The following is a 26,598-nucleotide window of genomic DNA, read 5'->3' as shown; positions in this document are numbered from 1 at the left end:
AGAGGGGGTGGAGGTGAAGATGGAGGCGGAGGGGGGTGGTGGAGGAGGAGGGGAATGTGGTGGAGAAGGCCTATGAAGAGGGCTGGTAGCCTTGTTCTTGGTCTTCTTTTTAGCAGGGACAGGCACATCCAAAGTCTCCTGGAAAGAGAGTTTTCTTTTAGGGAGCACAGGAGAGGAAGGAATGGTAATAAACCGGCCTGTACTCTCCTGTATTTGGAGTCGGCGCTGGCGAGCATCAAAAGTTTCCAAATTGCCCCGACCAGAGGCGGGGTAGTCGACGACTGACCCGAGACTCGAGTTTCTGATGAATGGTGGGCAGGAAGGGCTACAGTACTCATGCGCTAGGCAGAAAGGATTTCATGGCTTTCGATGTCAGACTGTCATACTGGACATCCGAGTCTGAGCTGTCCTGAATAGAGAGGGCCTCCTCCTCCTGGGCAGGTTCCTCCTGAGCATGCTCCTCTCTGAAGATGTCTGGTGTGTCATCCGGCGCCTTCCGGGCCTTCTCCAGCCGACAAGCTCTTCTGTCCCGAAGAGTTTTCTTGGAGCGAAAGGACTTACAGGCATCGTAGTCAGCCTTGTGATGATCCAGGCAAAGGCAGAGGTTGCATACAAGATGCTGGTCAGTGTGCGGAAATTTCGCATGGCACCAAAGACAGAAGCGGAATGGAGTCCATTCCATCAGGGAAGCATTTCCACCAGTGCCGTGTAGAATGCAGCCCCGAAGCGGGTGCTGGCTCCCCAAAGGGCAGTCGGTCGGTGCCCGACCTGATGAAATGAGAACAGCGCTAGGATAAGAAAGTGTGAGCAAGGACAATACCGTCAAAATAAAGTAAGGAAGGGAGAAAACTGAACCAAAGCAAGTCAATAGACTGAGTGAAAACACACACGCTCGAACCTGACGGCGGAGGGAAAACAATCTAACAAAGGGGTTGATGGCCATGTGCTATATCACCTATAGGAGGAGTCACTCGATCTGTGACTCAAAAGATTCTTTGAAGAAAAACAACTTGCACCACTCTGGAACCAACACTAGATGGCAGCAGTATGCAGAGCAAGTGTATCCACAGCTACACATGCCATTGAACATATCATTTAAATAATGTTTGTTTAAAATACTTAGAATTACAGAACCCCCCTGTGTGAGCTATCCTTTCAAATAAAACACTCCAAGGAGCCACACTCCATTTCCCCTTTGTGTTCTTATCCAGAATGACCTGCCCTGGTACCTGACGGTCTGGCCACTCCTTTTTCTGCTGACTCTCAGTTTATTAAAAATAGCATGCACTGCCACAGCCCCGGCCTGTAACCTGCTATAGAAGTGGTGGGCAGGGGTCAGCAGGGAATTCACTGGAGTGAAAAAGGCAGAGGTTAACTTGCCAGCTAATGACATTTCATGCACTATGAGCAGCACTTATCTGAGGCAACATAGATGGTGGATCCCCACTTCCACAATACAGTTCTAACAGCACTCTGTTGAATCAACAAACTTGCAAATACATTAGTCCCAAACCCTACACATAACATAGCATATCATAACATAACATACTGTTAGACCATAATTGGTAGGTTGAGCTTGGAGTCCCCTTGTTGTTTTGGCAGGGAAAAACAAAATAAGTGCCTCCTTGAGAAATAAGGGCCAGATGTAGCAAAGGGTTTGCGCCTCGCAAACGGCGAAAATCGCCGTTTGCGAGGCGCAAAAGCTTCTTTGCTATTCAGAAATGCATATTGCGAGTCGGGACCGACTCGCAATATGCATTTCATAATCGCAAATAGGAAGGGGTGTTCCTATCATATTTGCGATTCGGAGTGGAATGCAATTCCATTTGCGACCGCATATGCGGTCGCAAATGGAGTCGCAGTTACCATCCACTTGAAGTGGATGGTAACCCACTCGCAAATTGGATGGGGTCCCCATGGGACCCCTTCCACTTTGTGAATGGACCCACAAATATTTTTTCAGGGCAGGGAGTGGTCCAAGGGACCACTCCCTGCCCTGAAAAAATACCGAAACTAAAGGTTTCGTTTTTTTTTTTAAGTGCTGCTCGTTTTCCTTGAAGGAACACGGGCTACACTTAAAAAAAAAAAAAAAACTGCTTTATTGAAAGCAGTCACGAACATGGAGGTCTGCTGACGACAGCAGGCCTCCATGTTTGCAAGTGCCAATACTCGCTATGGGGCCGCAATTAGCGACCCACCTCATGAATATTAATGAGGTGGGTCATTGCGACCCCATAGCGAGTCGCAGTCGGTGTCTGAGACACCGTACTGCATACCAATTTGCGAGTTGCAAATTGCGAGTCGCATGGACTCGCAATTTGCAACTCGCAAATTTTTTATTTGCTACATCTGGCCCTAAGTGCCAGATATAGCAAGCATTTTGCATGGTGCAAACTGCGAAAATCGCAGTTTGCGCCATGCAAAATGCCGTTTGCGATGCTCATTCACAATTTGCGAGTCAGTACCGACTCGCAAATTGTGAATACGACTCGCAATTAGGAAGGGGTGTCCCCTTCCTATTTGCAACTCGCATCGCTATGCTAAATTGCTTTGTGACCACTAATGCGGTTGCAAAGCAATTCGCCGTTACCACCAGTGTCACACTGGTGGTAACCCATTTGCAAAAGGGAAGGGGTCCCCATGGGACCCCTTCCCCTTTGTGAATGTTGCCAAAAAGGATTTTTCAGAGCAGGCAGTGGTCCGTCCAATGGACCACTGCCTACTCTGAAAAACCGAAACCAAATGGTTTCGTTATTTTTTTTAACGAAACGGGCTGCAAAATAAAAATAAAAAACTGCTTTATTTAAATAGCAGTCACAGACATGGAGGTCTGCTGTCCTCAGCAGGCCCCATATCCCTGTGAGTGCAGGGACTCGCTATGGGGTCGCAAAATGCGACCCACCTCATTAATATTAATGACCTCGTGTCAGTAGACTTAACTGCACTATTTTGGACGCATAGCTGAGGAGAATAGGAGGACCAGTGGTCCTAAGTCTACAGAAGATGACGTTTCTGTTTCTTGGCATATCTCAACAGAAACAGTAGAGCTGAGCAGAACAGAACTTTACCAGAAAATGCTTCCTTAAATGGCAAGGCACAATGCCTTAAGAAATAGCTCTGCCAAATCCAATACAATGGAAACTTTAATTACCAACCACTAGACCACCACAACAACATCTGAACACCACCACTATTTCTTAGTTTCAACATCTTAGTTTCAACATGTTTCATGTAACATGAGGGGATCAGTTATTCATGGGGGCTGTGCAACCTGCCACTTAGTGCGATTGGACGGAACGTCAGTCAGCCATGAGCTTCAGGGGAGTCGGCAGACTGAGGTTGTCTTTCCCAAGGTAGAGGTACTTGGAATGTCAACGCGAGCAAGAAGGCTCTACAGGACTGCATGCAACCTGCTCTTCACTCCTTCGAATCCCAGAGGACTTTGGGACACTTCTGCGGTCTCTGAAGGGTTATTAAAATTAGTACGATTGAGCTGATTTGCAAACAAAATCTGTTACTAACACTGGGCCAATGCAGTTATCTGTGAATACTGTTATGAAGATGATACTTGTGCTACAGACAGCAGTTTTGTAAAGTCTTTAGGCCCTTGTTTAATTGCCATGCCTTTCACAATATGACACCTTATTTAGAATTTAAGGAAAAGCTTTGCAAAGGTAAAGACATAGAGGATGAGCTAGTAATGCACACAGTCTGATTAAATCCTTTGCCTTGAAGACACATTAATAATTTATAAGCTATCAGCAGCTAGGACTTTACAGGAAAGGCACTTATCTTGCTGTGTCAGCCAACAAGAGACCTTGAACTAAACTGAACTAAATGTAAATAATGTACATAAAACAAGTATTGCTTTCCAGTCAGTGTTAAAGTAAAAAGTACAACATCATTTTCACCACAAAAGTAATTAAATATAGCAATCAATTGTTGAAATGTATCTTCATTAAGGTTCTATATTTCCACAAATTAAATGTTAGCAATGCTAGTCCCTAGACACTGGGATGGTATGTGTTCTTACTACCCCAAAACAATGGAACGCATCATCCTAAAAATAATGAACATCGGAGTCCTCCAGGGATTTCTATATCAAACCATAGAAAATACAAGCCTTTGTGCTATGTTGTTCTAAATAAGTCTGCTTCAAAACAATTGATTCGTACCCCAAAAATAACAGTAGTCGTTGTTGACATTAGTTTCCATTGTCTGTTCATTTCTTTCCTAAATTAGAATTGTTGAATGGAGTGTACACATATACAAAATACAACATTTGAAGCTCCAATAAATGGGCAAACAATTATTCCTTTTACTCTTAGGAGTACATATGATGGTGTATAGATCTAACAAGAGTTTAAAAAAATGTGTGAAGAAGTCTGTGGAGTACTTACACAGACTCCTACAGGAATCTTTCCCTCCTGTGGTTTGATATGTGCAAATATTGGGTAACCTTTTATTGTTCAAGTACTTTTTGTAAGAAAGAATAAAAGGAATATATTTTTCTACTCTTTGACATGTGAAAATTATTATTATTGTCTAAACCTTAATGTATCAGCTGAGGTGAACATGTTGAACATAAGTTTAACATGAAGTTGAAGAAAAGTTGAAGATGGCCACTGTACGTTCAGAGTCTGTTTTTATTCAATATTTAAGAATGAAGAAAAGGACCAAATATTGTTTGTGCAATACCATTCTTTATATGGGGACTAAGTAATTCTCCTTTATGAACGCATAACTTATTATTTTTAGTGTGCTAACAGATTTCAGAATTTGATCTGTATGTATTGTTTTCAGGTCTCTCTCAGAGCAACAAAACATCAACATTATATCAATACCACACTGGGAAGCAGCTGGGTGGCTGCATGTTATCATACAATCATTCACCAGTAACACAATATAGACTTACTTACTTAGTCCTCTACACTACTATTTTCAAGTCCCACTGTGGTGAAATCAAATCATTCTACTGGACAAAATCTTTCTCTGCCTCGTCGTAAAGAGATATTCTTTATCCTGTACAGGTTTTAAAATATATTTAGCAACAGCCCTGTGAACTATTGCTCAGTTCAAGAACACTGAACCAATGCTGTAAACAATAAATGCTGTTATTACTGTGCCACAGTGAATTCAGATGTAAAGGCTGAAGTATTTGATCACTTTACAAGAATGTAACCACTGGCTATCAAACTCTTTGGTACAACGTTTACAGGGATAGTAGTGGACAACGTTACCATATTTGAGTGCCTGTGCTCCAGTGGTTAGGCTTAGTAATCCCTGATATTCCAATATGGGCACTGTAAAGAATTCTGGTGACAAAGCAACCAGATCACATTCTCTATATACTAAAAACACTTTTTAAGGGAAAACCCACATTTTCACATACGAAGTATAAGAGGTTTCCAGGACTATACACGATTTGCATGTCTTTCAAAGTCATTCTGATAACAACCATTCATCTTTTTTCTATCTGAGCATCAAATACTGCAATAATGATTGGTGCATTATGTAAACCCAGGGTAAGTACAGGGTGTGAGAAAGGGGCTCTTTTGACATGGTTAACCCACCACTTTTTGACTGGTATTTGATGTGGCTTCAAAGTTGTAGTGCCCGGGGTCCCTGCTAAACAGGTTACCTGGGCCAGATCTCTTTCCCAAAACTGTTGTGATGCATTGGCTCAATTGACAACACCTTTAGCTGCCACTATAAGTCCCTCGTAAATGGTGCTTAGGTACTCGGGGCATTGGATAGTAAGAGTTGGCCCCCGAGGGCAGAAGCACAGATCATGTCACCCTAAGGGACTCTGCATCCAAGTGCACTCATTACTGCCATTAAAGGATGAGTGTCCTTGTGCAATCATAAAATGCAAACCCGACATGACACACGTCCTGGGTGACCTGTACACTACACACTGCATGAAATATAGATATGCCATCCCTCTGACAGGCTTTCCAGTCCCAAGGCAGGGTGCACTATACTGCCTGTGTGGGCATAAGTGCACGAGCAATATGCCCCTATTGTGTCCTTGCTAAACCTGGAACATAGTACGTGTATAGAGCATCCATTTTAAATGCATGTGCTGGACACTAGTCAGTACGAGTTTCACAGCTAGATCATGGCCACTCTGAACCCTTGGTTGTTTGGCATCAAACAACTCAGAACAATAAATCCAAACTGCTACCAGTATTCAATTCATTGCAAAATGTACCCAGGGGTCTCCTTAGAGGTGGCCCCAGCAAAGCTAACTAGCCCTGGCAGTCCTGGCCGGTCCTAACTAGCCTGCCACCACGAGGCAAGATTCTGGATCCCTGGGTGAGGGCCTTAATTCTCTGGGACCAGAAAACAAAACCCTTCCTGGGCAGAGGTGTTACACCTCCTCCCCAAAAAATGGGCACAGCCCTGCCTCTGAGCTTCAAAGGGCTTGCTGCCCTTGAAACTCGACCCCCAGCTCTGCTTTTAGCAGCTGATGGCCGCCCCCATTGCAAACCTGTTGCAAACCCCACTTTTGGTGAGAGAAACAGCAGAAAATGACTAAAGACCAGAAGGAGTGGCTACCCCCAACCTGCACCACCCCCAAGGTGTGGTGACCTCTCCATTTAATTTTTCTCAATCTTTCATGGTAGGAAAATAGCCAATCAGGGACAGGGATGTGACCTCTGCCCATAGGAAGTAGTGACATTGTGGGTGTAGCCACCCTAAGGTAGACGCCCCATTGGCCACTACTAGGTACTCTCCTAAACACCCCTAAATGCAGTATTTAGTGGGCATCCCTAGACCTACAGATCAGATTCAACAGACATGAGACGACAAGCATAAAAGAAGACCCAAGGCTCAAGAACAGAAGTTCTGCTGCAAGAAGAAAAAGGCGTCAAACCATGCCTGCTGCACCCAGGACTTGGCAATCGCTGCTGAGCAGTTGGCTGGACATCCGATGGACTCTAAGAAACCCCAGATGCCCTCCAACCTTCTAAAAATTGCCAAGAACCTCCCTCCAGAGTGAAGGCATCCCTCTTTGCAACCAAGAAGCAGTGAAGTCCAGTTCACTAATCAGCCGCTGGCCAAGGAATGGAACAGAGCAGCCGGACCAAATTTCACCCAGCAGACAAACTCTGCAAGTGTGCCTTGTTTGGTGGCACTGTAACCTCCAGTGGCTGAACCATGCATTAGCCAGTGATACTGGACCCCCAACATCGGACACCCAGAAGAAAAGTCCACTCCAGACCCTCCAAGGCCCAGAAGCAAGCATCAGTCGAAGGACTTCAGGACACGTAACAACCACCATCAGAGTGTCCCTGCTGACTTGCAAACCACCCTCCAAGTGACTTGCCACCTAGTTCCAGGGGCACCTTTAGGCACAGCTTTTGGATGACCTATCTGCTGTGGACCCGGCCTCCCTGGCCCTTGCACCAGGGATCCAGCTGTGCTCTAAGAGTCCCTCACCCCTTGCAAACTCTACACTCCAAGGGGACCCACCGGACTCACCTTGAAGTCCACCTGTGCAGTGCATTTTCAAGTGGTCCCCCTCGCCTTCCCTGCACCAGCTTCAAGGCTTGCAGCAGGTGCTCCCACTCGAACCGGGAACCACCTGAACTTCTCAGACTGGCCCGCAGGAAACCTCGATGACCTCAACGTAAAAACAGAATGAGGCATTGGTAAACGTATTGCTTGATTTTATATGAATTTATATTTTTTTTAAATCATTGATTCCTATAGTGCGGAATTACACACAAAAATACTATTTTTGCTAACTTTGAAAAATCATAACGGAAAAAGTACTTACCCGATTTTGATGAACTTGGTCTTAAACATTTTATAAAAATCTGAAGTATATTTGTAAAATGGTCTCAAGTTATTCTTTTGAGTGTGTGTTCACATTTACTGATACTGTGGGTACAACAACAAATGCTTAGCCCCTCTCCAAGACTGTCCTAACTGCTCGACCAAGCTACCACAAAAATTAGAGCATTAAGTAGTCTATTTTTTACCTCTGTAAACCAAGGTGGGGGTTCTCGGACTCTGCACAGTGCACATCGTTTTTGCACACTACATAGAGAGCCAGCCTCCTACACAGGTCAAGGTCCAAAGCAACACCAACAGGTCACTTTGGAGGCACTGGGACATCCAGGTGGAGAGGTGCTTTTCAGCATTGGGTGTCCATTGTTATCCTATGGGAGAAAAACAGACACTGCCTACGGGCACTCAGCAACTGCTTACAGGACTGTTCTTCTAGACTTGAGGTAAGTACAGGGCAAGGTCGTAGGCCACACCAACAGGTCACCTTGGGGAGCTCTGGTGCATCCGGGTGCAGAGGTGTGCTACGGGGTCGGGTGTCCTATTCAAGTCTATGGAATCGGTCTGGTTACAAAGTTGTTGCAAGGATGCACTGGAAGAGAAGTCAAGGGGAACCCAGAGGGGGGCTCAACCCTTGAGGTCCTTGGGCACGTGGGGGCACCATTGCTCTACTCCTCCTCTGGCTGTAGGGCCTGAGTGTAGGGGTGTCCTCTGGCATCGGGTCTAGCACTTTAGCTCCTTGCGCTTTCACTGAAGGCCTGAGAAACACTCTGCAGGTGTGGACTGGAGGTCCAATCCGACCAGGCCAACAAGTGGGCTCAGGTCTCATGAGGTGGGAAGATGTAGGGGCACCCTTGATCCTTCTCTTCTGGGTCCAGGGCAGATGGGTGCAGAGGTGTCCTAGGGCGTCAGGTTTTGCCTCCTGATCACTCGCAGTTGCAGGGGGGTCTGCAGAAACAGTCTGCAGATGCTGTGGTGAAGTCCACAGTGGGTGAGCACAGGGTGGGCTTCTCTTCTATAGGGCCTGGGGACCACACTAACACCTCTGGCCCACTTCAACACGGGCTAGGTGGCTCAGTGCATTGGTGATGTCAGGCATTTGGTTTTTGCCAGTCCCAGTCCTTTCAGGTTTTTCTTGGGTGCCTGTGGATGCAACGGAGCAGCCCTTCTACCCCAAGGGAGTTCCGCCTGGCAGCTCTCTCAGTCTTCTTGAGGCTGCAGTGGCAGGACAGGTTAGTTGCTCCACGAGGGTCAGGGGCAGCAGACAGACCAGCAGGGTTGGCACCAAGTCAGTCGTGGCCTTCAGTTCTCTTGAGCAGAAGGTGTCTCGTCCACTTCTTTTGTGCCCAGTAAATATCTGAGGATCTGGTATCAGGCGTTCCCTAAATACTCAATTTAGGGGCTTTTAAGGGGGGGGAGACTGAAGGGTAGTAGCCAATGGGATACCTACCTTTGGGCTCACTACACCCCCCAGATGACCACTTCCTGTGGGAAGTGGGCATCATCCTGTCCAGAGTCTCTAAATTCCACCACACGCAGGATGGTGGATTTTCTAAAGTTGTGTCCACTTCATGCTGGCCACCCTGGGGTCCTAGCTAATTTTCCCACCTAGCCAGGTGCCAGATGGGCCCTGAGGCAGGGGGTTGGCATCTTCCTCTAAGGAAGACCAGTTCTGCATATCAAAGGCGGTGGGATCCTTTGAACCTCCTGATCTGGAATGCAGGTCAATCTGTGGGGAGGGGTGGGTAACAACCAAGACTAGACAGGCTTTTGTTTTCTGACGTCTCGAGAGCGGGACTCTCACCCTGGGAGGGCAGATTTGTGTCTGTTAATGGCAACTGGCCAGAACCAGTCAGTGAGCTCACCAGCAGTTGGTGTGTTTTTCAGGGGGTACCTTTAAGGTGCCCTTTAGGTGCATTTATTAATAACTCCATCAATAGAATCAGCCAAGGCTTAGTAATATGAGATATTTGATAGCAAACATTCCTAGGTTCATAGAAACATCATGTAGCTGGGGAACTCGTACTGACCCAGTGTTCAGCACATGTATTTAAAATGTCTTCCCTGTACACCTACTATACCTAAGAATCGACGAAGACATAGAAAGGGTATATTTTCTAATGTATGTATAGCTTCACTTGTAATATATTGCACCATGCCTTAGGGCTGGAGGCCTGATGTGGGGGTGACTTACAGATATTACAAGCAGTGTTTTAGGGGACATGTGTGCCATGCTGTGTTTTCAATTTTGGGAGCACCTTGTCATGCAGCCTGCAATGGCAGTCTGCATGAGGTTGGTGCTGGATCCCTTAGAGTGGCAGAAGTTGTGCTTCAGGTCTGAGGGGCCCTCTTCAGTGCCCATGCCCTAGGTACCATGGGTACCAGTTACTAGGGACTTATAGGGAGCTGAAGGGCTTGGTCACTTGGGGATCAAGTGACCAGGAGTCTTGTTTTAGAGAATGAACACTGGCACTGGGGAACTGGTTTGCAGGAACCCAGTGCACTTCAGTCGAAGTTGCATCTAAAAAACAGGCACAAAGTGTGGGGGTGAGTACTGCAACCAGAACCCAGCTCCCTACACTTTACATAGACATACGAAAGACATTTGATACCTTACACTGGGATTAATTGAAAGTGGTTATGTGCCTGATGGCACTTGGTGACAGGTGGGATAGACGGGCCTCTATGCTTTACAGGAACACATAGGCAAGAGTCTGTATGGGACACTGTATATCAGACCCGATCCGAATCAGAGGTGAACACGACAGGGCTGCCCCTTGTCGTCGCCGCTGCTGTTCACACTCGCTGTTGAACCATATGCTAGTATGCTGAGGGACAGGGCAATGGTATTAGTTTGTGCAATATAGAGAACAGTGTATCACTGTATGCCAAAGAAATGTTGCTATATTTAAGAAATGCCAGTTTCGGGATACAGTGGGCAACAACAACTTTAAGGGAGTTGAGTGCAGTGTCTGGATTTCAAATCAATTGGAAAAAAACCTGTTCATTCCACATGTTGACTCGACTACAGGAGCCCCCACACAACTCCAGTGGCTGGCCAGATCGGCACTTGGTAACGCCGTGGCAGAGCTGGGGGAGTTTGGTGAAAACCATAGAGAGGAGGCTCTTCTGGCCTTGCTCTTTGGAGTGAAGTTGCTTCCATGGAAGAAACCAAAGTTGCTAGCCATAGCCCTCCAGTGTTGGAGAAATTCGCTCAAATGGGTGGGTGAACAAACCTTTTAGACATGAGCACTACCATTAGTGGGGCTTGCTACCACCAGCATGAGATATTTCACTGCAAGGCAGATGGAGGACTGGATAGCGGCAGCCTTGTTGACTCTTGGGGGCTGCTATGAAGAGGAGACAATTCAGACCTAGGAGAATCTGATCGCTGACTCCCACCTCCCGGGCACACAATTCCTGACATGTGGGGCTTTGGTGAGAGTGACACACCAGCTCCTAGGGACGCTACACCCTGAGTCTCCTATGCATGACTTACTTCAGATGATCCTGACTTTCGGGAGTGGCAGTCACTTGATCTCCTGGCTCTACAAGACAATGCTGATCATGACAGTCAACAGTCTACCAAAAGCACAAACCACATGGCAAACCATAATAGGGAGACAATTCACAGGGATGGCGTGAGATATAGTGCAGAATTATACTCCCACCATTTCCCAGGACACCCAGTTTAAATCCACACCATTTAATTATCTTCACATCACATATTGTCAACAATTGGCACCTTTCAATAGCAAAGTCAAATAAATTTAACTAGATCTATTTTTCATCAGGTTAAATCTAGCTTAATGCATGCCATATGCATAGTTAAACAATAATAAAGTAGAGGTGTTTCATAGTGAGAAATCTGAGATAAATAAAATAAGCCTTATCCCACTTTATGCCTCAAGATGTTTTAAACATAGCTAATTACTCGGATTACTAAAGCATTTGAAAGGCTTGCATCAAACCTCCTCCAAAGGGCTTAACATTGCGTTTAAATTTATTATTGATCAAAGAATGGTAATGACTTTACAACAAAAACCAGCAGTTAACCCTTTTTAACCCAAAAAGATATACGATTCTTGTTTTGCCTGAGAGGATTTGGGCATTGAGGTAAAAACAGGGAGAAGAAAAGGTATCCCTCTATGTTACATTATGGTGTTTATGATTATGAAACTAATAGTAAAGATAATAAATATAGGTGTTTAATGGGGCAGAGAAATCACTTTGACGTTTTAAACTCTCATTTAGACCAGAGGATATAAACATTAGTGTGTATCTTGACCTTAAACAGGACGATGTTAGGAACACAAAAACCAGCACTCAGCTACCAGCAGCACGATGCCTGGTGGCGGAGCGGGGCAATTCAATCTCTACTTCAATAGAACAATTAAACTCCTCCCTAACAGTAATAATGTTAATATTTCAATTGCCCTACTAAAGGGAACCAAAACCATAAAATGTAACCTAAAAATAATGTATTTGATCATAGCCAAGATCAGGCTACTTCAGACTGGTCTTGATGCATTTTGGGTACTTTTCTTGAGGGATGCCAAACTATGGCCCTCATTACAACCCTGGCGGTTGGTGTTAAAGCGGCGGTAATACCACCAACAGGCCGGCAGTAAACAAAATGGGATTTGGACCATGGCAGGTACCGCCATCCAAAACCGCCACTTTAACAGACCAACCTCCAAGGTGGTTACGGCCGTTGGGCTGGAGACTTGCGTCTCCAGCCCGGAGGCTGCCACAATCCCACCCGCGGGATTATGACCCGGCCTACCGCCATGGTTTCCGTGCCAAACATACTGCCACGAAAACCATGGCGGTAGGCACTATCAGTGCCAGGGAATGCTTTCCCTGACACAGATAGGGGTCTCCCCCGGCCTCCTCCCTCTCTCCAGAGTCCTCCCCCATCCTCCCCCTCCCGCTCCTGCCCCCGCACATATACACACCCACATGCGTACCCACATTCACACACGCATACTCACCACCACCCATGCATGCACACATACACACCCACACACCGCAACACACACCAACATACCTTGTCTCACACATGCATTCACAACATTCACAATCACTCATTCACGCATGCATCCTACACGACCCACACCCGTATGCACGCATACCAATATATACGCCCCCCCCACCACATACACACAACACCTCCCACCCCCCTCTCCGGTCGGAGAACCCGACTTACCTGCTTGCAGGGGGTCCTCCGGCTGGAGACGGTCCACGGCGCTGCTGTCAGCAGCAGCGTCTGCCAGCAAAACACTGCCAGGCTGTATCCTTGCTCCTGATACGGTCGGCTGTGTTTTTCTGATGTGGTTGTGCTGCTCTCAGCAGCGCAGCCTTACCGCCATCTGCCGCCATAACTGTCGGCGGTGTTCCGCCAGCATTCTCACGGAATACCGTCGGCGGTCATGATACCGGTAGACGGCTGGTAGCCACGGCGGCTGTTTGTTGACGGCCGTGGCGGTAGATACTGCCAATGTTGAAATGAGGGACTATATTTTTAAAGAGTAATGGTACCTGGAGCCACTTTCCATTCCTAACTTGACAAATCCAAGTATTATCTATACGAAACTCTGACGGCCATCCTCCTGGAAGATTAATTTTTTTGTGTCTACTGCACTGGGCATCGAACAACACCCCTAGACTGTGGCCAAAACTCAATTGAGGCACTTAAACTAAAATGTATAGATATGCATTATTTTAGCAAGAGCTCTTGGTGATAAATGTATACTTATCACCCAATTTGGTTACAAGCACTCCTGTGTTGAAGGATTGTCTAAACTAGGAACACTTATTACATAATATCTAGGGGAAATGTTACTTAGAACTGGCAGTCTTAATAGTTCTTGTTTAACTCTCAAAGTCTTAATGGTGCTGTATCTGAAGACGTTGAAGTACAGAATCTGCCAGAACAAATATTCACATTCCATTCGTAAACGTCGTTAAATGATAGGTTTGACAGACTTGTTCAGCTAAGCAATTTCTAAAAAATACATTGAGTAGTATTAAACTACACCGTAACTCACAAAACGCATTTCATACATGTCTTGGCTATCACACTATAGCTCCTCCCAAAAATATCATTTGCAGCATACCACACCAAGAGCTAGAATGACAATTATCAACAATTATATAATAGGTATTGAGAATGGCATGGTCATAGAGGGCACCTGAAGAATTCGATGGGATGACACAAAATCGAAAACTTGTACCTATCTTGTTGCATCCAGTAATCCAGGAAAAGGTGGGCTTCTTCACGTAAACTATCACAACAAGGTAGAGATATAAGCACCCTATGAGGTCTTTTACATTTTCTTAAGTGAAAGTAGTAAATACTTAAGGATGATTACCAGTTCATACATGAATGTACAAATCAACCTGTCAAATTTTAGGCATCCAAACACCAAAAAAAGCATTAAAAGATTTATTAAGACAGCCTGAAATGCTTTTTAGAACACTTAAGTACTAAATTAAAATCCTCCTGTAACAATAGGATCACAGAGCATCAACCATTCCTTAACTAGATGCCGCCTGGCTAAAATAACAATGGCTTTGAAGCACAAAGATGTTCAAATGTTTTCGGAAGTAGTGAGCTTTAACTGCGGGTATCTTAAATCTTGTCCTGCCTATATTACTGAGTGCACAGCACATTCTACTGATGATGACTATGGGTGTCTGATACAACTAGAGGAACTGACAAAGGAGCAGAACTGACATCACACGCCATCGCGGAGTAACGAAGTTACGCAACGCAGTCAATGGGCGGCCGTCTCGGGCAGCAGAGGTCCGTGGTGAATCCGCCAGGGAGGGGCATCCTGAGGCAGCTCCCCGTGATCGTCAAGACCTGCCAGGACCTTCCTGGTGCTCCAGTGTGGCACTGGCTCGGACTGGCTGTGGGGACCCCGTCTGTCCTGTCTGTCCCTGCCTGCCGGTACACTGCATGCTGCGAAAGCTCGAAGGAGGTCAAAGGGGCGAGCAGTAAATAAACCGGGAGGGCAGCAGCTGACCCGGGTACTACCTGTTTAATCTCGGTGTGCGAAGGCTGCTCTCTCATTGGGAACCGTGAGGGTGGGTTGTGTGGGGGCCGTAGTCAGCTGCAGCGAAGTGTGTGCCTCAGGGCCCCGTGGGGTGCTCGGTTAGACCGGATGCGGCTTGCGGTGAACCTGGTGTGCCCCACGCTTCCATACTCCCTGAGAAGTTTCCCAACAGGCCCATTATGCAACTGGGGGATCAGCTGTGTCATCCTCCATCCTTCTACAATGTTGCTGCCAACCTTACGTTACCATACGGATCCTGCGGATGGCCACAACTACGGCCTTCTGGCATTTTTCTTTGGAGGGTTGGCGCAGTGAAGTGTAAGAATCGCAAGGAATTGATAGAAGGGAGAGGGGCAGAAGCGAAGAGCTGAACTTCTCTGATTTTGTCTGACCTGCCCACCGCAACCAGTACACACGTTTTGTCCCCTGGAAGGCGAGGCCCCGGGGAGTGGCGGGAGTGTAGCAAAGGCGACTAAGCCAGGAAACTGTGTCTTGGTTTGGCTGTGCTCCCTGACCAAAGTTAGACATGTTCTCTCCAGCACTCCTCGGCACCCTTCAGCCTTCTTCAGCTCTCCTCAGCTCGCTGGCTCTTCCCCGTGTGTACCTCTACAGGGAGTGCAGAATTATTAGGCAAATGAGTATTTTGACCACATCATCCTCTTTATGCATGTTGTCTTACTCCAAGCTGTATAGGCTCGAAAGCCTACTACCAATTAAGCATATTAGGTGATGTGCATCTCTGTAATGAGAAGGGGTGTGGTCTAATGACATCAACACCCTATATCAGGTGTGCATAATTATTAGGCAACTTCCTTTCCTTTGGCAAAATGGGTCAAAAGAAGGACTAGACAGGCTCAGAAAAGTCAGAAATAGTGAGATATCTTGCAGAGGGATGCAGCACTCTTAAAATTGCAAAGCTTCTGAAGCGTGATCATCGAACAATCAAGCGTTTCATTCAAAATAGTCAACAGGGTCGCAAGAAGCGTGTGGAAAAACCAAGGCGCAAAATAACTGCCCATGAACTGAGAAAAGTCAAGCGTGCAGCTGCCACGATGCCACTTGCCACCAGTTTGGCCATATTTCAGAGCTGCAACATCACTGGAGTGCCCAAAAGCACAAGGTGTGCAATACTCAGAGACATGGCCAAGGTAAGAAAGGCTGAAAGACGACCACCACTGAACAAGACACACAAGCTGAAACGTCAAGACTGGGCCAAGAAATATCTCAAGACTGATTTTTCTAAGGTTTTATGGACTGATGAAATGAGAGTGAGTCTTGATGGGCCAGATGGATGGGCCCGTGGCTGGATTGGTAAAGGGCAGAGAGCTCCAGTCCGACTCAGACGCCAGCAAGGTGGAGGTGGAGTACTGGTTTGGGCTGGTATCATCAAAGATGAGCTTGTGGGGCCTTTTCGGGTTGAGGATGGAGTCAAGCTCAACTCCCAGTCCTACTGCCAGTTCCTGGAAGACACCTTCTTCAAGCAGTGGTACAGGAAGAAGTCTGCATCCTTCAAGAAAAACATGATTTTCATGCAGGACAATGCTCCATCACACGCGTCCAAGTACTCCACAGCGTGGCTGGCAAGAAAGGGTATAAAAGAAGGAAATCTAATGACATGGCCTCCTTGTTCACCTGATCTGAACCCCATTGAGAACCTGTGGTCCATCATCAAAGGTGAGATTTACAAGGAGGGAAAACAGTACACCTCTCTGAACAGTGTCTGGGAGGCTGTGGTTGCTGCTGCACGCAATGTTGATGGTGAACAGATCAAAACACTGACAGAATCCATGGATGGCAGGCTTTTGAGTGTCCTTGCAAAGAAAGGTGGCTATATTGGTCACTGATTTGTTTTTGTTTTGTTTTTGAATGTCAGAAATGTATATTTGTGAATGTTGAGATGTTATATTGGTTTCACTGGTAATAATAAATAATTGAAATGGGTATATATTTTTTTTTGTTAAGTTGCCTAATAATTATGCACAGTAATAGTCACCTGCACACACAGATATCCCCCTAACATAGCTAAAACTAAAAACAAACTAAAAACTACTTCCAAAAATATTCAGCTTTGATATTAATGAGTTTTTTGGGTTCATTGAGAACATTGTTGTTGTTCAATAATAAAATTAATCCTCAAAAATACAACTTGCCTAATCATTCTGCACTCCCTGTATAACCCCTTCTTCATCCCCACTCTTCCTTCTCTACCTGGACAGAATGGTGGGGAAAAGAAGTCTGAGGCCCAGGAAGACTAGGACCTACCCACGGATGCTACAGATATTAAGCGCACGAAGATCCAGGGTCCGAAGCTCTCAAAGCATTTGGGTTCTGCGGCAGCCCCTATGGACAAATTAGCAGATGCCTGCCCACCCCCGTCGCTTCCAGGAACCTGATTACAGACTTCTTTCGGAGGTCGACTAACATAGTATATGTGGCTTGTATTCGCACTGATGTTAATCCTGATGAAGTTAATTCACACAGGACAGTCATGAAAGCAACTAGTGTATTTCCTCACATGCCACCTGACACGTCACCCAGGGCACCTTAATCTCAAACGCAGGTACAGAGTTGGGACCTGACGCCAAAGATGATGTCTCCGTCAACCACGTAGGGTACCCAAGAGAAGCACAGCTAAATCCCCTACAGCGGACGTGGCCAACATAGCAGGGAGGAGTTAGCATTTGGATCCACTTAATCGGGTCTAGTTCAACAGCTCACTCAGAGTTGTCAGATCCGTTTGACTCAGACATCAGGTTCGAAGATTTGAAGGACTTGGAGTCTGGGCTCAGTTTAAATCTAGTTCAATTCGCTCAGCCTCAAGAGGAAAAGAAAGCAGTCCTATTCAGCCAAGCTAATGACTGGCAACGGTCACAGTCCCAGCCTGGTCTAGGATGGATCGGGGAAGATCATATGAGAAACTTATGGAGCCCCTGTTCTGTATCTATCGTTGATTCACTTCCTCTACATGATTTCTTACAGAAACAAAGTCCGATGCATCAGTCGCTGCTCCTGTCCGGAGTGACCAGAGTGCCAATGTTTTCTTCGCTCACCCAGGTGTCGTAAATTCTGACCAACAACTGCTAAACAGCAACTCTTCCATTTCAAGGGCACAAACAACAAATTTGTGGTCTGCTTTGTTGAGCACTCGTCAATCGATGGCTATTGCCTTGACCTACCATTCAGACAAATTAGACGTTCAAGTGAATATTCTCAGTTCCCTAGCAACTCTCATCATGGGTATTCACAGGAGAAAGGACACCCTGAACGGCTTGATCAAGCATGTGCAATCAGCAGCAGAGCTAGCTGATGGTACTGCAAGGCAATCCGGTGATTCGATCTCCTACGGTGTCACAAGCCATGGAAACTCTGCTGCAGGACTTTACGTCACAGCTTCCACCTTCCAACCCTACAGCAAGAGAGTGCGATTTACATCGCTCCATTTGGGGCACTGATAAGTTGCAAATTATACCAAAATCTCCCCTGGCAATTAAAGCCGTTGGTGCCGGAACAACTACTGCCTCTCCATATGGGAATGAAGTACCATCTATTGCATCTGCGACAATGACCAAGCCTCCTCAACATCTCAGTGCTTCTTCTTCCTCACCCAGAAACATATTTCAGACAAAGCTAAGTAAGTGGTCTCGCAAACGACTAAGTAAACAACAAAACAAGATTCTTAGAACACCTTCAACAGTAAAACAAGAGCTGTTTTATCCTAACTTTAACAAGCATAACAGAAACATACATTCTCCGGATCCTACAGTCCAGGCTACAGCACCACCATTAATTTTAGTAGCTGATCGGCCGGTAAAGTAAGATCCCAAAACTCTACCTGGAGAGGCATCAAGCTCCAAAACTCCATGGTTTCCAGTCTTGGTTATTAGCCAGGGTCAAGGACAATTGCCGCCAACTAAGAAAGGAGAGCTACCTCAGACCCCTCTAAAAGTTGTAAGGCATTCAATCAGCACTAATAATCTGAGCGCTGTGTTAAATAAGGGCCAGAAATGAAGTGAGAACTCTAATAAATCAGATTCTTTTCAGGATCCCTGTTCTAGTATGCCCAACAGAGCACTCCAATGGGAATGAAGGCAGACTGACAATCCTCCCCCCAATGCATCCAATCAGACCTAACAACCTGAGTACCCCTTTAAATAAGGGCCATGAATTAAGCAAGAACTGTAATAATTCAGATCCCTTTAAGGATCCCTGTCCTAATATGCCCAACATAGCACTCCATAGGGAACGTAGGCAGACTGACAACTCATCGTCCCTTCCACTTTCTCCAAGGCTGAATGCCTGGGATCTTACCAACTGCTCGCCCAATCCCCTGGGCTTTAATCAGCTGGTCTTCATACCAGAGTATAAAACAAGGGGGGCCCATGACATCTTAAACAGGGACAATATTATTCTTCTGCTGCAATCGATTCCTGATCTACAGCTAAAATCCACTGACATTTTCGTGATTGAGTTCTTATAGCCAAGAAGAAAGTACGACCCAGAATCCCACTCATGTTACATTCTTCTCTCCAACATGGTGGAACTGATTTTGGCAAAATCCTCAGTCTTTAAAGGGTAAGGAATAAAAATTGAGAAAATAAGGGTTATAGATTATTTGAAAGTGCTCTCGCTTCAGCACAACCCTTCTACATACTCCGTTCTTAAAAATGCACAAGGAAGTGAAGGCCCCAAAATTTCTACTTGGCTGCATTGTATGACTACTCTGATTAGTCTCCCGGGCTCAAAGACTCGACAGGGGGAACATAGCCCTAGGAATGCAGAAAGTGATCAAGCTGATTGCAACTGGCTGTCAACTGTTCTCCAGACAAGGAACACTCTGTGACAAGGCAAGCCAAGCTACGCCTCAGAGTACTCAGGTAAGACCAACCTCAGCTTATGCTAAAGGAACATACATGGCTTCACACAAAAACTGGAGGATGGTGAAGCTGCAGCACAATGGAGGGACTTTGATCTTCTCATGCTTAAAAGAAACGTGTGCTCAAACAACTTTTCCTCTGATTGGTTAAGTTGAGTTTCAGAAATCAGCCATTATAACGCATAGTTATGGTCGCCCAATGGGTGGCCTATTGGTCCATATCTCTACATCATTGTATCACTCAGCAGAAGAGATTGCCCTGAAAGTACCTTGGGCCCAAGCAATCCATTTTAGCATACAGTACGCATATGGAAATTCTCCGCTTTTGATTATTAATGTCTACATTAATCCCTCCAAGTCTGGTAAGAACTAGAAACTCGGGAATCTAGTATCAATCCTTACTGAACATAAGCTAAAACTACTGTAAGAAAATATTTTGCTACTCTGCGATTTTAATACTCATTTGTTTGGGGGTTCACTAGGTCGTGAGGCTGATAACCTGGACATAAGAGTATGATCTCCCCATTCAAAACGTACCAGTGGCCAATCATCGGAGTAAATTAGCAGAGTTCTTCTTAACAGAGTGTGATCCCTTAGGTCTCAGGCTCCTTATTGGGCGCTTCAGCGGCGATATACCCCCTGGTTGGACAAGGGCTGTGGGAAAGTCTATTTCTTATACTGACTTTACACTTTGTACAGCTGGACTTTTCAAATAGGTTGAAAATGTCTCCCTAGGGTCCACTTCCGACAGTGATCACAGGCCACAGCATATTAGTATTTCTATTTGTCCTTAATAATTGGAAGATGCTTCGTCCATCAGTACCGGGGTGCAGACTGAAAATCTAAAATCACTAAAATGGGACAATAAAATCTGCAAGAATGTTCTACCATGGATAAGAGCTCAATTTATTGCATCTACAACCCAAAGTAATCCCCCCATCAGACAGTGGATGATCTTTTCTGGTCAAATATTACAGAAATGTCAAGCTAAATTTCTGCCATGCACTAAACTGTGCGACCCTCTTTCATCCAAACTCAAAACGGCAGACTCCTTGAAGACCTTGAAACGTGGTGTCAGTCGTAAAATGCAAATCCTTGTTAAGCAGCCTTCTTCACTAATTGCTAAATCTAATTTTAGTGAATACAGGTTTTTTTAGGGGAGAGCTAGCTGGCATGCCAAAAATGAAAGAAATTAGGTCTTTTGGTCCCGATTGCTGTTCGCAAGCAAGGAAAAGAACCCACAAAGATTCTGGTTGCTGATTAATCAAGTTACATTTGGATGCAAGAGGTGCTCTAATGCTAACATCAATGAATCATCTTGAGTTTCATTCTTGACTCCTAACTTTGCTTCAAGACCGAATTAAAGGTCCATGAACTTGGACGCAGCCCGTTGAGTGATTTCTACGCTATTTCAGATGCCACAAAATCGCCAGCATGGGACTTGCCGAATGATGGCCCAGTAAACTGTCCACAGATACTTAGCCAAACAGATGAACACTGTGCACTGAAGTTGGCAAGGTTACGGAAAGATGCGGCCCTGGCCCCAATGGGCTCCCAAGCCAAACAGATGAAAGCTGTGTGCTGAAGTTGGCATGGCCACAGAACGATGGGGCCCCCAGCCCCAATGGGCCCCCTACCGCTCTCTAACTTCTGATACAGTATTCTGGTCCAACGTGCCAACTCCCTTGTTTAACTGTTGCTTGGCAACCAACAATATCCCAGATTTGCGGACATGGTCAATTATTAAGCCAATCTTTAATGGGGGTACGAAATCTGACCCTCGCCATGACCTAATCGACAATGATGCTAAGATTTACGCAAGTTTGTCACTCAATGATCATATAGACTGTACAGAGGAATGCAAGATCATTCCAAGAAATCAATACGGCTTCAGAGGCAAATGTGGTACCACCTCAAATTTGATGGCACTGGCCCTCATGTGCGACAGAGAAATTAGCAATAAACGGTGCTTTCTGGACTTTAAAGCTGGCTTTGGCAGAATACTAAGAGGCCCTCTTTGGCGTAAACTGCATAGCTGGGGGTTGCCATGCGCTTTGCTGAGAGCAACGGAACAGCTACATACTAACACCTGGGTGCGGATCAAATTAGGAGACGGCAACAGCAGGTGGCACCTTAACAGCACATGGCTCTGCCATAGTAATGTCTATAAATATTTGGGCATTCTCTTGGACAGCAAAGGTTCATTTGCATCTCATGTGCGCTCTTTGAACAACAAAGGCTCCAGCTTAAAAGTCGTTCTTTCAGATGCTGCAAGTAAACCCTGAAACATATGTCTAGAGCAGAGGTCACCAAACTTTTTTAATGCTGCACCCCCCCAGTAGAAAAATAAAAATCATTGGGCTCCCCCTCAAAATTTTTCACAATTATTTTATAAATATGGCAATGTTTAAATATGTCTAAACCTATTTAAACATTGCAGTTAAGTACTGTTACCTTTTTAAAACTGCAATAACATGTTTCTGCTTAAAACAAAGGCCTGTTATCTGTATAATATTTATTTTGGCCAGAGCCTGGGGCCCCCCCGGGATCACTCGAGGCCCCCCTTGGGGGGCCCGCCCCCCAGTTTGAAGACCTCTGGTCTAGAGATATACAGCCCTAGCTGCACCCACTAAGGTGATGTGGGAGAGTAATGACAGGGACTATCCGGGAAGAATCCAGGTTTTGGAAGCATGTGATTGGGTTAGAGAGATAAGGTAAATATTGTTAGTGGTGGAGAATGGCACATAAAGAGAGAATTAGGGAGATGGTGTTAAAGATGGGCAATTAGCTGTGCACCTGGGCATATTTAAGGACTAACTGTGCTCTGTAAAAGCAATTAGATAAGGCCCTAACTATTGTTTGCCCCCGAGGCAATGTTTCAGTCAATGGTCAGATTTGTAACTTCTCTATTTCTTTATGTATAGGTATTCATCCATTCAGGTGTCCCATGGAGGAGCAATTCTCAAATTAGTGCCTGTGTGTTTACAGTTATGTATTCCAAATTACAAACAAAAACAATGTCTTTGAGTGTGTGAGTCCCATCTAGGACTGATTTGTTTTTTAAACATGTAGTCCAGCTAGGTACAGCTCCAAAGAGGATGGCAAAGATGTTTTTCAATAGAATCTGTGCCCAGCAGTGGCATAGAGTGTGTCCTGGGAGGCTCCGCTCCCGAGAACAAGCAAACAATTATGCTGTATATAGTCAAAGGAGGCCAACGCAGAGCAGTGTGTGTGTTACCCAAGGTGAGACAACTCCTAAGAAATGCTCATACATTTACTCAACAATTTATGAGGTCCACCTGGGAGTAGCATATATTGTATTCAAAGATAAGCAGCTCCCATGAAATGGAGATACTTATATAAACACAACCTATAGGAGTCACCTAGGAGTGGCAGATTACCAACAAGGAAGGAGCAACTCCAAAGGAAGCAATTATATTCTAGAAGTTAATCAGGTCCACTCAGGAAAGGCATAGGTGCTAGCTATGGAGATGCAACTCCAATGAAATACAAATACTATAACCAAATAATCATTTTGGGTAGGAATGGTTCAGGTGCCACCAAGGGAGATGCGATTCCAAAGAACTTCTGATACTTAGACCCAACAATCTATGGGTCCACCTGGGATCTGTGCAGGTCAGTGCTGAATTTGAAAAACAATAAGTGCCAAGACCCTCATCAGGAGGTCACTGCAGCTTGTCCCACGCATTCCCCCTGCTGGTGATGCCAATGACAGTACCAACACAACTACTTACCATCACTCTTGTACAAGTGTGACAATTCAGACTATTCCAGGCCCCCAAAGCTAGAACAGTGACTTGGGTGGCAGGTATCAGTTATTTTTAAAGTGAATTATATTATTAAAAAAGTGTGATTGTGCTCATCTCTAAATTAGACGGACAGCGTCGCCATGTGGCAGACTGTCATAAGTGCCAGTGTTGACAATGAAGTGCCAGTGCCTAGCACCGGAAACCACAGCTCAAAGTATGCACTGGTGCAGATCCTTCCGAAAGAGACACAGCTCCTAAGAAATATATAAATATGTCTTTGAGGTCCAACTAGGAATCGTACAGGAGGCACTCAGGTAGGTGCAACTCGCAGGAATAGGGGTCTGTCCAGCAGTAGCGAAGGTGCTAACCAGGGAGACATACCCCAGAAACAGGGAAGCAATTTTATGCTAGACAGTCTATTATGTCCAGCCAACAGTGTCTTATGGCTATGGGGCCTTACGTCAGAACTGTTCAGTTGAGATTGACTGTTAGGGAAAACCTGGGTGAAGACAGTATGGGCTATTATGAGAGGCAGGTTTCTAGGAGGATAAGTAGCAGAGCAGAGTTTCCAGTATAAACAAGCTATGTCATAGAGATGGAAAGATAGCAGCAGGAAAACCTAGGCCACAGATGTCCAGGACTGCTCAGTTTGGACAAGTAAAATGTGGGCACTGTGTTTTAGGTGTGCATAGATCTGAGGGGGGCATTGGTGTTTGGTCCTTTGCCTTGTCATCAGATTCTGAAAGGAAGAAATAGCCAGTGGAATGGTTTAATTGGCATTAGTGAAACCTCTGATAAATCCAATGAGTTGTGCACTGCTTTGATGCATAATAAGGGCATGGACCATACTGAAGTTCAGAGAAGGGAGTAAGGGCTTCATTTTACCAAGTAACTCAATTTGGAATCCTAATGTTTGCTCATTTTTCTTCATATTGTCACAGAGAGAAGCTGTGTACGTTCATACTGTTAAGCTGTTCCTTGATGGGGGACTCAAGGGATCTTTCATTGATGAGGATGATCTCAGCCTTTTGTATCAAAGTATATAGTCTTCAAATTAATTCTAGCCATGAAGTTACCTTCTACTAATGAGATGTATGACATCTTGGAAAGCAGGCAACTTAAACTTTGCCAATCTATTCGGCCATTACAAGTCATATAAATACAGTATTAGGCATGAAGTCCCATTCGTCACTTCTCGCCAACAAAGTAACTTCCTCCCTTGTGCCGTTTGTGATAAAGAACTGTACTTTTTATAACATTAGAGTGGTCTGTTTATCTTCTTTTTTCAATGGTGTGTAGTTTATTGTCATAATGTGAAATTTATATAATAATCATGAGGTTTTGCCTGAAGCACTCACTAATCTTAGGTTTATTCCCTGCCAAATGTGAGGAGAAAGCTCAAGCTTTCGGATTTTCTAGCGCTGCACACATTCAGTAAGCCTTATATGCTTGCTGAATTAAAAATTCATTTAGAAAATGTAACTTCTTTAATAACTCTATTGGCAGAATGACCTTGAAAGTCAGCTTACTTAATGGACACTAGACATGATTTGCTGTAGCCAGATAGGCATGAGCAAGGCAGTTTAACTCCAATATTGACGATCTCATGCAGTTTAGCCCCATGCCTAGGAGTTGTGAGAAGGTTATGCATGTATGTTTCTACTACTACTAGGATGTTATACTGTATGTTCTTTCTAGTGCTAATTACCCACAAGTTGGGGACTCTGCTGAGGTATCCGCAACAGAGAGAAGAGCCTGTGGTCAGCTCGGGAAGGTACATTTTATGAACCAGGAAGATTTGATGTGTAGATATTTTCATGGGATAATCAAAGGTGCACAGAGTAATTTCCCTCTGCATCTTCTCACATTACGAGAAAATTGTGCTGTTAACTAACACTTGTGTTGTTTCTGTTTTGCTGCAGGAGGCCCTAAAAAGTCTCTTCACTATGTCTTACACAATCACTACTCTAGTGAAACTTCCCATTCATAAAATTATGTCACAGACAGCACCGTTATTACATAGGGTTATGGAAGCTCCTGTTGCATACCATAATTCCTACTGCTTTCCAGCGTTTGCCAACTGAGCTGGGCTTTCCTCAAATACATCCCTATCTTCCCATTTCACGAGGATCAGAAAATGGCAGTGCATAGTGGTAGATGAGGAGTGCATGGTAATGGGTAACAAAAGAAAAAAGTGCAATGACAATTATACAAATATCTAAAGGGTTATCTGCTTTTTGAGATACAAGGCACTGAAGTAGTGAAATAAACCTCATCTTCCCACAGCCCATTACACAACTTACTGTTGCTAGACTTGAGATCCCGGTGGATGATGGGAACTATTGCTTCCTCGTGTAGATAATGCATCCCACTGGCAATCTGCACAGCCCAGTTCACCAGCACATCCGGAGGTATCCGCTTCCCCGACAGCACCCTGTTTAGTGACCCACCTCGGGCAAACTCCATGATCAAGCATAGATTGGGTTCTTTGAGGCACACCCCCCTCAGCGCGATGATATTGGGGTGTTGCAACATTGCAAAGAGCTTTGCCTCCTGTCGGACGTTCTCAATGGTCTGGCTAATGTCTTCATCTGGGTCCTGCCTGGCTGCCTTCACCGCCACCTCTGCGCCTCTCCAAACAGCACGGTAGACTTTCCCGAATCCTCCAATGCCAATGATCTCCTCCAGAGCCAGCTCTGTGAAGTCTATCTCTAACACTAGAAAGCAATAGAAGAGGAAAGAACAATGAAGTTTAAAACACATTAATTTGAAACTGCATGTAGCTCAAACACATTATGATATTCTTTAGAGTGGCTGCCTCATTGATCCACTGCATTAATGGCATAAATGTTATAGCAGACTATTGGTGTTTTCTCCCAGGGACGGTGTCTGGTTACATGTGCAAGCTACAGGAAAATCAGTCTATTTATACTACATTTCATCATTAGAGCTGAGGGCTTAGTTCTAGTGATTAGTTCCACCTCATGAAATACAAGCTGAAATGCACACATGCTTTAAAATACTGATGTAGTTATTATAAAGGTCACTAACCAAATGCAGAAAACCACAATCATTTATCAAAGGAGAACTCCTATGC

General features: G+C 45.1%; 1 protein-coding gene across 1 annotated transcript in view; it reads right to left on the bottom strand.

The window, feature by feature from the left end:
* MAP3K9 (mitogen-activated protein kinase kinase kinase 9) overlaps nt 1–26,598 on the bottom strand; it is a 264,229-nt gene that overhangs the window by 191,423 nt on the left and 46,208 nt on the right. The window contains exon 2 of the mRNA XM_069208799.1: nt 25,805–26,218. Within this exon, the coding sequence (XP_069064900.1) occupies nt 25,805–26,218 (414 nt within the window). The remainder of the gene's footprint in view (nt 1–25,804; nt 26,219–26,598) is intronic.

This window comes from Pleurodeles waltl, chromosome 9 (genome assembly GCF_031143425.1).
Source record: "Pleurodeles waltl isolate 20211129_DDA chromosome 9, aPleWal1.hap1.20221129, whole genome shotgun sequence".
NCBI lineage: Eukaryota > Metazoa > Chordata > Amphibia > Caudata > Salamandridae > Pleurodeles > Pleurodeles waltl.
The sequence above is the reverse complement of the archived record's forward strand: the minus strand, read 5'-3'. Positions and strand labels throughout refer to the sequence as shown.